The sequence below is a fragment of the Dipodomys ordii genome, unplaced genomic scaffold (assembly GCF_000151885.1).
Source record: "Dipodomys ordii isolate 6190 unplaced genomic scaffold, Dord_2.0 Scaffold133, whole genome shotgun sequence".
Taxonomy (NCBI): domain Eukaryota; kingdom Metazoa; phylum Chordata; class Mammalia; order Rodentia; family Heteromyidae; genus Dipodomys; species Dipodomys ordii.
Genome location: NW_012267349.1, coordinates 520,450 through 533,762, shown reverse-complemented (window position 1 = coordinate 533,762; position 13,313 = coordinate 520,450). Strand labels below are relative to the sequence as shown.

Here is a 13,313-nt window from a genome sequence, read left to right as displayed (position 1 = left end):
TGCACACATATACAAGAAATACATCAATTTACAACTCAGATTTCTTTTGAAGTCAAATTTCTTACCAGAAGTTGAAGACAAAATATTAACTATGGCAACTTGTGTGTCTGAAAGTGCTTCTTGATATGACAGATTTGCCAAAAACCACTGAAGAAAAACAAAAGGAAGCCTAATGAAAGACATGTTCATTATCTGTTATTGCAATTTACAGTTCCCTCTTTTATCTTCCTTCTCTTAAATAGCACTATCACAAGAGACCTTAAAAGTTGCTTTATATTAAAATATCACCTTCCCCATAGAGGAAAATGTTTATAAGTAGACCTAAAATCTTGCTATCCAATTTACCTTAAGAAACAAGCATGTTAACTGGGTACCATCTGTACTCAGGAGGGTGAAATCTAAGGAATGTTATTTGAAGCCATCTCAGACAGAAAAAATCCTTGAGACTCTTATCTCCAATTAACCTCAAAAAGCTGGAAATGGAGCTGTGGCTCAAGTAGTAAAGCATTAGCCTTAAACACAAAACCTCAAGGACAGTGCCCAGGCCTAGACGTCAAGCCCCAGGACTGGCCAAAAAGAAAAAAACAAACAAGGCTGGACGTGGTGGTGCACACCTGTGATCTCAGTACTCCAGATGCTTCAGCCAGAAGGTCACAAGTTTCCCTGAGCTACATAGTGAGTTCTAAGCCATTCTGGGCTTGGAAATGAGTCCCTGCCTCAAGAAAATAAAGAAACATGGGCTGGGAATGTGGCTCAGTCGTAGAGCACTTGCCTTGCATGCATGAGGCCCTGGGTTCGATTCCTCAGCACCACATAACCAAAAAGAAAAAAAAGCCGGAAGTAGCGCTGTGGCTCAAGTGGTAGAGTGCTAGCTTTGAGCTGAAGAGCTAAGGGACAGTGCCCAGGCCCAGAGTTCAGGCCCCATGACCGGACCAACCCCCCCCAAAAAAAAAGAAAATAAAGAAACAATACTACTAAGGGCTGGGAGTATAGCCCAAGGGTAGAAGCAAAAGAGCTTAGATTTGATCTCCAGCATCATCAACAACAGTAAAGAAAGAAGAAAAGAAGGGAGAGAGGGAGGGAGGAAAGGAGAGGGAAAGACAGAAAGATAAGAGGGAGGAAGGTTAAAATTAGTGTTTTAAAGTGAGAGTAGAATTGAATATTAAATCAACTTTTAAATTGTTTTGTATAATCACTGCTAGGAATCTATTAATCTTATCTAAGTCAAATTTAAATTCAGTTAAATTCTTTAACATTAAAATATATACAGATAAATAACACAATAAGAACTCAACTAGATGATGTTCATGGAGATTGATGGAATAAGCTAAACAACTACAGTGCCACATAAAAAACTATGTAGATGTCAGCTGGTGGTGAACACCTACAATCCTAGAACTCAGGAGACAAAATCAGAGAGATTGAAAATTGAAGCCAGCCTAGCAGTCTGGATGGGAAACTCTGCCTCAAAATAACCAAATACCCCAGTAAAAATAGTCATATATTCACTTTGGAAATTTAGGTACTTACTTTGAAAGCTGAATGTATTGACTAATTGTGACTATTTTTCTGGCACCCCATCTGGCCATACAACCTAAACAGATCTCATAACTTTGGATATGGTGAAAGGTAGTTTTCTAACTATAAGGACTTTTTTTCTTCTGCTGATCCACACTAGAATATTCCCATATTCTCAATTGTGTGTCTATTTTGAATTGGGAGAATGAGAACTAGCTCCCTTTGATAAAGTGTGGTATGGATGTATGTTCCCAAAGTTCATTTACTTTTACTGATAAGTCATACATTTCTGTAAACACTTTTTAAAAAACTATTTCAAACAATGTTACTATAAATATTCTAATTAATGCTATCTGATCATATAAATACATGATCACTAAATTATATTCTAAGAAGTCCATTGCTGGATCAACTAAAATAACTGCTAATTGAACTATAAACTTATCTCTGATACTTATTCAGTTTGCCTGAAGAAGTTATTCCTCTGAAGAAAGACTTGTTTCTATTAAGAGACTCTCTTGATCTATCTCAGAACTTAGTTAAATTGGTCGGATTATCAGTATTTTCTTCCCCAAAACAAAACAAACACCTACATTGGTGTAGGTGTGCTTTGATACATCATTAAAAGGCAGCAGATGGTTAAGAATAGAACAGTCTTCATTTGATATCAGGGGTAAAGCCAAAGTAAAAATTTTAGCAAATTGATTCCAAGCTAGAGAACTCTGACATCCTATATCATTTCATTTGCCTATTTAGATAAGAAAATGAGATCGAATTTGGTGTGATAGTCTCAAAAATACATGACAAAAAAGCTACAATCTGCTTATAGCTGAGGAACTAGTATACTGATTCCATTCCCTTTAGATATACAAGAGGTATTTTTGAAAAAGTCAGTATTGACAAAATCGTATTTTATAAAAAAATTAATAATAAACCATCCTAACCCTAAAAAGACAAAAGATACTCAAAGAGTGGCAAATAAACACTAACTTCTTTTGATATACATCATCTAATTCATTAAACAACACATACATATGACTATATCTGACTACTGAGTAACTAAAATATAGCTTGCTTGAAGTGATATGTGACCTTAGAAGTCTTTACTATAAAAATGTAATCTATCTCATCAATACTTTTACATTGATAATATACTAAATAATGACTAACATAATGCTTGTTAAATAAAAATACAGTACTAAAATTGAGATCACTGAAAGCCAAGAGGGATGGCTCATGCCTGTAACCCCAGTTTTTCTTTACCAAAAACTATAGAAATAATCAATGAATACTTGCTAAAATAACATCTTATAGGAAAACTCCAAAAAATATATGAAAAAATCAATACTAACAGTAGACTCTTACTAGTCCTTATATATATATCGTATACTAAAATAAGTAACCTGGAGGCAAATGATAATCTCAGAAAAACTTTCTCAATTGTGTGTGCATGTGTGTGTGTGTGTGTGTGTGAACAACTTAGGTGTTACAGGATTTACTAACTTCTACTTTTTCCAAGTATGATAAGCCTCATCTAACTTTGATACTTTAACTTCCCCAAAATGCAAGACAGCTGCTCAAAGTCATAATCAAACAACCTAATTGTATTACATACTATTATATTGTTAATATATATAAAATTAATTCCCAATATATAATAAACTTACCACAAAGCAAAAAAAAAAGCTAATTTTTGCCACTTGAGTTGCAGTCAATTTCCCCACAGTTTTCAATATGGATTCTTGTTCCTTCACAGTAGGGTATGACATTCGAGATAACTTTGCTTCTAATGCATGACTTGATGGAAGCTGTCGAATCTCCATGATATTACTGAACCTCACACGAGACTTTTTGGGAGCTTAGAAGGAAAACATAATGCAAGAATTATTAAATGTGGATTATTTATTTATTTATTTTTTTGTCAGTTGTGGGGCCTGAACTCTGGGTCTGAACGCTGTCCCTCAGCTCTTCAGCTCAAAGCTAGCGCTCTACCACTTGAGCCACAGCACCACTTCCGGCTTTTTCTGCTTATGTGGTACTGAGGAATCGAACCCAGGGCCTCATGCATGCAAGGCAAGCACTCTAACATTGAGCCACCTTCCCAGCTCTAACTGTGAATTTTTACTCCTCCATCCAACTCAACTCCCAAGTTTTAATTCACTAATAAACTAATGTTAATTCATTTAAGATCAAAGCAAGAAAGTAGAAGAAAATCAAAGTTAAACTGTTATTGTAGGGTAGCTTTGTTGACTCAAGAGTTCACAGGTAATTTGTGTTATCTATAAAATGTCCTAAATAGTTTAAAATGAGACTAACATTAAAAAAAAATTCTGCTATTATGTACATATTTAACTGCCTGGTTCAGGATTTTAGTTAAGATTGGTTTTTAACATTTATAGTAAAATGATGAATTTCTCCTCAGGGATACCCAATTAGTAAGAATCATATTCCCAGACAAGCGTGCAGAATATTTCTCTAGGCTCGTGCCTTGAAGAGGAAATTATTGATAAATATTATGCTTTACAATGAAGCTGGTATTACTTGGAAAATTCACAGGATCAGCACAATTCATATAATTAAGTTATTAGAGTCTTTGAGGACATGTTTAATATATATATATAAACACATATATAGTTATGTATATATGTATGTGTGTGTGCAAACACATATAATGAAACTGTATGGTTGAGTTAATATAAAAATTGTATCAGATTTACAATCCAGCCAGCCCTCCAGGAGAGTGAAAGCTAAGTCAACTTGATGCTGGTTAAGCCACACAGTCACTAAGAAGGGTGGATGGAGATGATAAACAAAGTAAAAATCTCCACTTCTCATTGCAATGAAATTATAAATTATACTCACTTTTTTCAGTATTTATGCTTGTGCTCTCTGGTTTTTCACTTGGAATATCATGAAATTTCACAGGAACATAGAGAGGTTCACTCTGGAATGCAAACAAAACAGAAATATAACATAAATAAAAGCCAATATATGGATTAGAACTTAAATGCCTGCTATATACACATATGATTCAAAACATAGCTATTCAGCAGCATGTTTATACAGGCTAATAATCCCCAAATGCAGTAAAAGACTTAAGAAAATAACCTCACTAATCCACACAGGTACAATAATAGTTTTCAAATCATTTTAAAGGTTGGAAATGTAATAGCTCTGGCAAATAATAACAGCTAATATTTTAATGTCAGACAGACTGTCTTCCATCCCTCTTTATTCCTGCATTTAAAAACTACTTATTGAGTGTTAGTTATGCTAGGCTCACATGTGTATTTCCAACTATTAGGGGATCTGTGCTAAATGGATAGTTTGCACAAGGTAGTTTGGGTCCAGATTGGGAAAAACAGCAAAACCTGTTTTCCAAAACAAAAAAAGTAACAAAACAAAATACCACATTCATGAAATACAATCCAGGCAGAGTTCTAGGTACAGTGATTAAGGGTGAATCAAATGAAGTATTTTCCTCAATGACCAGGCAGTCAAAGGGGAAGGCAGACAATAGCCTCATAATTTTTGGTGATTCCAAATGACTCAATTGGTTTTACAAATGTTCTCCAGATGGTCAATATTAAAACACAATTCCTGAAATAGGTTGTTTCTTAAAAATTAAAGGAATCACTAAAAATTCCTTTGTCTTTTAATTCCTAGTATAGAACAGTGGCAATGAAAAATAAGCAGCAATGAAAAGACAATGAGATCTGGAAACTGCTGTGGTCTTTTTGTTATATGAAATTTTCATTACAGCATTTGGCCTAGAATAATTAAACATAGTTATCTTACAGATAAAATCAAGAATTATTAGAATAGTCAGAAAAGTAGGTTGCCATCTCAATTCTGTCTTCTGCACTGAGACCCAATTAATATTAAGTTATCTTGTCAAGGCCAGGCTTGGTGCCATATGCCTATAATTCTAGCACTCAGGGGGCTGAGGAAAGAAGATCTTGTAACCTGGACTACATAGCAAAATTATGTCTGGAAAAACAAATAGAGAAGATATATGGCATTTTTTCCAAGCTTTATAAATTCTTCATAGAACCATCTAATATGCCAAGAACTCAGTGGTAGTTCTAGAGATAAAACACTGTACTTTCGATAAAGTTACCAAAATAGAGGCTCACACAATGGTGTATGTATATTTTTTTTCTCATTTTTTTTTTTTTTGTTGTCAGTCATGAGGCTTGAACTCAGGGTATGGGCACTGTCCCTGAGCTTTTTGGCTAAAGGCTAATGCTCTACCACTTTTAAGCTAGAGCGCCACTTCTGGTTTACTGGTGGTTAACTGGAGACAAGAGTCTTACAGACTCTCCTGCTTGGGGTGGTTCTGAACCTCTATTTTCAGATCTCAGCCTCCTAAGTGGCTAGGGTTACAGGCATGAGCCACCAGCATCAGGCAAAAGTAGAAACCATGTTTTTGTTTTTGTGCCAGTCTTGGGGCTTGAACTCAGGTCCTGAGCACTGTCCTTGAATTTCATTTGCTCAAGTAGTGCTTTACCACTTGAGCCATAGCTCCACTTCCATAAATTTTAATATCAATTAGAAAACTTTAGTTTTAGTCTTATGCATATATAGATGCTTATTTTGCTTGATACCTCTTGTAGAAACGAATGTCCTTTTTCCAATTAGAAAACTTTAAAAGTACTATAGAATTGCCTTTTTTTCAGAACAGCACATTTGGAAATGAAAGAAGTTTTGTCAAAGATGCATTTTAAAAGCCAGGCTCCAGTGCCTCAGGCCTGTAATCCTAGCTACTCAAAAGGCTGAGATAGAAGGATCACGGTTCAAAGCTAGTCCAGGCAGGAAAGTCCATGAGAATCTTATCTCCAATTACCCTCCAGAAAGTTGAACAGCACTATGGCTCAAAGTGGTAGAGCACTAGACTTGAGCAAAATCTCAGGGACAGCACCCAGACCCTGAGTTCAAGCCCTAGAACCAATTTTAAAAATCCATTTTAAATAGATAACTTAGTGACTGGGCCTAAAAATGGACTTCTATACTCTTAACTACTAATACCCACTTGAAATAAGTATGTTAATCATTTAATTTGCTTGACTATTTTCTCTTCTCCCTCACCAAACACTTGTATTCGAATATACTAGAACATAAGCTGCTATTTCCTGAGCCTAAAACAAGTACTGAACACATACTAGGCACTATAAATACACTGAATAAGGAATGTACAATCTGCTTATATATTTTTAGAATCAAGTGAAAATATTTTTCAAAAAATAAAAAGAATGAGTATGAAGCTAAAAAGTTATTTAAAAATGGAAATATTGCCGTTTCATTATTATTACTCCTTAACTGGATTCCTCAGAAGTAGCTTTATTTCTTGCCGCTAGGCTCCAGAGCTCCCCAGGGAAGTACCAAATTATAGTTCTCATGTAGGCTCCCTAAAAGAGTCATGGTGCCATCAAAGCTATCTTCCAGCTATAGCTGAACAAGAAGTGACTTACCAAAGAACTATTCATAGTTGTATCTGTTGTGCAAGCAGCAAAGTAACCTTCAGCATCTGCAAACTAAATACAAAAAAAAAAAAAAACAGCCATAAAATTCAAGTTGTTACATAGTATTTAGACACAGCTCAAATAACTGATCCAAAAATTCAAGATAAACTTCTAAGAGCACAGCACCTAATGCCAAACAAGTATTCAAAATGAAAAGTAGGTGTCATATCTTGGTTTTATTGATGAAGAAGTTGAGGCTAAAAGATTTCATCAAAGTAGCAGAGGCAGGATTAAAATCCAAATGAATCATTTAAAACTAAGCCTTATTCCTTTCACATAGTACTACACTGATATCTCAGATAAGTGGGAGATTAAATTTGTAACTCAGTATTGTCATGACAATGGTTTTAACCTTAAGAACCCCTGAAAGGATCTCAGGGACTGGACTATACTTTGAGAACCAAATGCCACATTAAGTATGATTTCACTTCATACCCATAGCTTTCACTCATTCTCTCTGATGAAAGTCCAAAGAGGCAAGCAGAAAAGGTCAAAAGCTATGTACATATGACCAGATAAGATGATGTTAAGTGAAATGAGTCCCAAGATAGAGACACAAGTGGTTTTTTCTTTCTTGCTATTATTTCTAATGTATTTTTAACTTTTTTTTTTTTTGGTCGGTTTTGGGGCTTGAACTCTTGGCCTGGGCACTGTCCCTGTGCTCTTCAGCTCAAGGCGAGTACTCTACCACTTGAGCTACAGTGCCACTTCCGGTTTTCTAGTGGTTCATTGGAGAGAAGAGTCTCACAGAGTTTCCTGCCCAGGCTGGCTTTGAACCACGATCCTCAGATCTCAGCCTCCTGAGTAGCTAAGATTACAGGCGTGAGCCACCGGCACCCGGCATTTCTAATGTATTTATGATGTACTATGTGATATTTTTTTTGTTCCTTTGTATGTTCCTTCCCCCACAGTATAACCCGTTTTCACTGTATTTGATGTTGGTATAATTTGGGGAAGGGAAAAAACAAAATGTTTAAATAGGGATACAGGTTGACCCATTGAATCAATGAGATGTACAAGACACTATGTTGAAAAACAGACTTTACAATTTAGGTATGGGGTGGTGAGGGAGTGTAGTTGTGGAGGTGGGAGGGAAGGGATGGTAGGGGAAAAACAAAGGAGGAGGCAACAATGCTTGATAGGAAATGTACTCATTGCCTTGCTCATGTAACTGCAGTCCCTCTGTACAGTATTTTTACAATAAAAAACTTATTTAAAAAAAGTCCAAAAAGGTTAAATAACTGGCACAAAAAGTCACAGTACTGGAAAATGAAGAACATGATTCAAACACAAGAGTTTGACATAATGAACTGATGACAAGTTGGGATTTTGGTAAGAGTTCAACCTCATCTTCTGCTGAGTTAGGAACTATTGCAACCACTCTAGATGGGAATTTACAAGAATCAAAACCTTTAAAACCAGCATTACTCTTACCCAGCATTATGCTCTCAGAAACATAGTAACTGTAGATTACTATAAATATACCTGTTTATAGAAAAAAGTAGAAATAATCTTTTGAGTGTTAGATGAAAGAGGAAATGATAATGTACTATTTTGAATTTACTTAGAAAGGTATCTATCCAATCTTTAAATGTCCAGAGACTGTTGGCATTGTTTTTACTTATTTTCATCCTCATCTCCATGCAATTGATTTGGGCTACTTTAACAACTGTTAACAGTTCAAAGGGGTAGAATAAAGGAAAGAAAATACATGCTTTTGATTTGTCACAAGCTATTCTGATAAGCTGATTAGAATATTGTAGTTTTGATTCTACCATCACTCTCTTAAAGGACAGCTTAAAATCTGAATGTTCTTAAAAAATTACTATATCTTAATTGTGAGTATGCCCTTCCCCAACAAAGAAAGTTAGAAACTTACAAAAGCAGCATGTTTTCCTCGAAATCCTCTTGTACATTGTTGCCTCCATGGCTTCCAAATAATAAAGCCCAACAGGTACAGAACAAACATTGAGGTTTTTGCAAAGGTACTGAAGAATGGTTTATTGTACTGTGTAAAGACATACTGTGGATGAAAAGGTTATAGATAGCTATGAGATGACTTTAAACGTCATTACTCATCATAAAATAAGTTCATTTAGATGGAAAAAGTCAAAAGAAATTATAATAATCTTCTTGATTCATTTCTGAATACCCTATTTGCCTCACAAATAGATGATAATAATGCCATACAAATAGCAACAACATTTATAAAAAGTTTGGTTCACTGGAAAACTGCTATGTGCTAGGGACTACCGTAAATTAAGACAGGCTTTTCTGCCCTGAAAAACAAAGTAATAGAGGAGATATACAGATGAAGAAAAGCCACATAGTACCACGATAAGGGTTCAAAGTGCCATGGAAGCACTCTGAATTGCAGAAAAGACCAACCAGAGGGCAGGGAAGTTTCCTGAAAGGCTACTCTTGAGCTGGGTATGCAGAGACAAAGAACAATCATCTAAAACAGAGAAAACAGTACAAAAAAAAGCAATGACGTTGAATAGCATGTAAAGAAAATTCCATTAAGTTTAATGTTATTTGTATGTTATATAAAAACCTACAGATTCCATTTAAAATGGAAACATTAGTGTGGGCCTTCTTTTTGTCTCCTAGAAAATAATAATTCTATGTATTGAGAAAGCTTAGGAAAGATGGTAACTAAAGGACCCAAATGGTAGTCTGCACTATTTTACACTAAAAGAAATCATGGCTCCAGGAGGCAAAGGCCAAATCCAGGAATAAGGCAAACATTACAAGATAAGCCTGAAGCATCTTGTGTGAGAAAGCAAAGAGACATTTAAGGCTAGGATCACACTAAAAAGATCCCACAAGCAACCTGAAGGGACTCTCACTACTCAAAGATAGGACAATTCAGGCTTTAGAACAAACAGTATTAAAAACACATATTAAACATATAAAATATAAAATAATGTTAAAAATACTCTCAATGGCTAAAATTGGAAGTTGCTAGGCAATCCTACTCTAAAAGTAACAATGGAAGAAAATTAAAATACAGCCAATTGTTAGTAGATAAACTGTTTCAGAAGTAGTAAATCATAGTTGTGGAAAAGTTCTCCTTAAAGGATAGACTTAGGACTGAAGTGGCAAAACACTTGCCTGACAAGCATAAAACCCTCAGTTCACACCCCAGTATGGAGGTTTGAAAAATCACCTATAATCATATGAGTATTCAACTTTTATCTAAAATTTGATGAAGAATATTTCAAGTTTTTTTTTAAATTTGTATACATGAGTTCTGCGAGAGGAGTTTCATCATGACAAGGAATTTTATAGTACTTAAATTTGCATCACCCAAAACACAATTTTAGGCATTACAGGCTCATACTCTGATGGCACAGAAAGTACCCAGTACTGCTTAAACACTCAACTAATTCTACACTTAACATCTAACCACCCTTTTATAGGAAGTAAGACAATGACTTCAATGACATCCAAAAAAGCAATCAGCAAAATCAAGGTTCTGTGATATGTCTTAAAGAGAAAATGACCTAGTTTCTCCAACAAACCAACAGCATGAAAAAGAAGGCAGGGAGATAAACTTAAGAAATAACAGTGATTTAAGTAACAAGAGGAGGAGAGGTTGTCCTTGACATAAATGGGAAAATCTGAATATGAAGTGGATATCAAGTGATTTTTAAGGAATGAAGAGTTTATTTTTTAGATATGTTAATGGGTACTGATTTGGGTTTAAAAAACTAAAGAAATTATGTAGAACTTGCTTTAAAATATCCTAGGAAGAAGTTGTGAGCCAGGATAAGACTAGAAAAATTGGTTACTGATAAAGTGATAGGAAAATAAAGATTATGCTATTTTAATAAATTACTATCTTGTATCCAGTAGAGAATATCTACATTAAAAGGTGTTTTTTTTCTTTTTCAAATACACAAATTCATCTCAAAAGTTTAGAGAATTTATCTGGCTGAAAAATCAAACATATTACATATTATCTTAGATAATAGAAACATAGTTATAAAATTATCCTCTTACTAAAATACTTGATATTTTTAAATTGGTTATTTTTTCCAGTTTTACCAAGGTACAACAGAAAATTGTAGCTAAAATAAAAACTATATATTTATAATAAAGTGTTTTGACAGGTGTATACATTAGGAAATGATTGCCATAAACCAGTTGGTTGGGTTTTTCTTTTAACCTTTGGACCACAATGTTAAGTACCAGTTTCATTAGAGGCTCTTTTGTCAATAATTATATTACCTGTTAAGTAAAGCAATTTACTTAAAATTATAACTCTTAAAAGCTAGATTTAGTACTGTGAATGTTAAGTAATTTATATTGAATAAAATTATAGAATGTTAATCTAAACAACTATAGAAAAGTTTTAAAGTAAAAAACAAATATTGTTGTATTCCAAAGCCTAATCCCAGAAAGGCCAAAAACTGTTCTTTCATGCTATGATGTCAGTGTCAGCTCTTGGCTATGATGTGAGGAGGTCAGTGCTACTAAACTGCCTCTTTTGACATTTAGATCTCTTTTATAAACACTAGTCTCCTTCTATAACATGGGGTTGAAATGAAGCTAATTCCGAAGAGTTGCCTTTTCATAAGGACCATTTACACCAAGCAGGATTAGCATTAAGTATACAAATAGAAGGAAAAACTATCTCATGAACTCACATTGCCACCTTACTATCAATGTGTCATCAGTAAACACAAAACTGAAGCCAATCATTGTATACTCTGTATTTTATGTTTGAGTCAGCAAACACAAATGTAGATATATTCACACATGTGTATAACAGTGACCTATGCAGGAAAACATCATTTTTATTCATTTCTCCAAAAGCATTCTATTTTATTGTAGCTTTCTGCATGCTAGCCAAGTGCTCTCCTCACTGGGCCACACTCCCAGCCTTAAAATATTCTTACTTTCTACTAAATGCTGAAAGACTATCTTGTTTCTAAATGGCTGTTTGTGGAAAAAAATAACATTTATCAAGAAAGAAACTAAATTTTAAAAAAAGTAGAAGAAATCAGGAATATTCTCCTTCAAAGTAATCCTCCTTATAAGATATAAGAACACTGTAGGAATCAAGTTTTAACTTGAAAGGAAACCAGTATCAAAGGCTACTATATATTTTAACAGTATTTAGTTTTTAGTAAGTAAGAGATAGTTATGGTGAGTTATGAGTAATGGTGAGTAAGAGATAGTATTGGCTAACACCAATACTATTACTATAATGTAACATTAACTCTTAGGGAGAAAGTACTTACAGAAGTAAGTTCTGAAGAGGCCACCCAGATCACATCTACAAGCAGGAGAATAACAATGCCAAGAGCCATTCTCCGGCGCTGTGTGAATCCACTGTTCTGGGAATTCATTCGGTTCATGATAAACACACACACCATTTGTAGTCTGTTGTTTTTCCAAGAAAATAGAAATTTTTATTAGAGATTTTTTTAGCAAAGGAGTGTAAGTCATCTGATATTTGTTAATGTGAAATATTAAAGAAGCACACTGGAATTTACCTTGTTTTAAGGGCCTCTTTGAGATCTTCCAAAACAATGCCTGACCGGAAAAAAAAAACACACATATACACACACACTCATACACAAAATGAAGCTTATGAAAACATCAACAGCTCCAGATTAATTGCATCCTTATTTTTTTTTACTTTTTACCAGATTAATTGCATGCTTATTTTTATTTTTTTACTTTTTACCTTCAAACTGAAAGCAATGTAAAACTGTGCTCGATATATAACATCAACCCTTTCGTCTAGATTTTCGTGTGATCCATTATCCGTTTCAGATTATACTCAAGAGGTATAAGTACTGGGAGAAAAGGCAACACTCCACATATGGCGTATTGCTGGGGAAACACAAAACTCCGTTGGCTTCTCCCTCCTCCTGGGAAACGCACTCTGGGGACAGACAGTGTCTAGACTTGAGCTTGCATCTGAGAGCGTCCTCGATCTCAGGAGGGCCGGGGTGGGGGGAAAGGGGGAGAGGAGGAGAGTTAGTCATTTGAGAGGTGATTCTGGAGGGCACCCCTTTCCGCAAGCTTCACGTGCTAAAGGAGAAGGATCCGGCCCCCTACCCCTGTCATGGCATCCTGTTATCTTAGATGGAAACAGAAACTCTCTTAAAGACGGTTTCGAAAACAGCTGTTAAAAGCCATCTTCCTCCTTTTGGGAGGGGGAAAAAAAAAAAGAAAGTTGAGCTGGTGACAGCTCCCCGGGGAGCCAGGCGAACCCCAGGGGGGGGCGTCTCCCGGCCCGGGAGAGGCGGCTCTGAC

General features: G+C 35.1%; 1 protein-coding gene across 1 annotated transcript in view; it reads right to left on the bottom strand.

Annotated features, from left to right (window-relative positions):
• The window catches only part of Slc35f5 (solute carrier family 35, member F5), a 29,715-nt gene that overhangs the window by 15,861 nt on the left and 541 nt on the right, over nucleotides 1-13,313 (bottom strand). The window contains exons 2-9 of the mRNA XM_013030799.1: nucleotides 12,739-12,775; nucleotides 12,545-12,584; nucleotides 12,290-12,431; nucleotides 8,920-9,063; nucleotides 6,990-7,052; nucleotides 4,381-4,462; nucleotides 3,186-3,376; nucleotides 66-147 (exon numbers count right to left, since the gene is read on the bottom strand). Of these exons, the coding sequence (XP_012886253.1) occupies nucleotides 66-147; nucleotides 3,186-3,376; nucleotides 4,381-4,462; nucleotides 6,990-7,052; nucleotides 8,920-9,063; nucleotides 12,290-12,431; nucleotides 12,545-12,584; nucleotides 12,739-12,775 (781 nt within the window). The remainder of the gene's footprint in view (nucleotides 1-65; nucleotides 148-3,185; nucleotides 3,377-4,380; nucleotides 4,463-6,989; nucleotides 7,053-8,919; nucleotides 9,064-12,289; nucleotides 12,432-12,544; nucleotides 12,585-12,738; nucleotides 12,776-13,313) is intronic.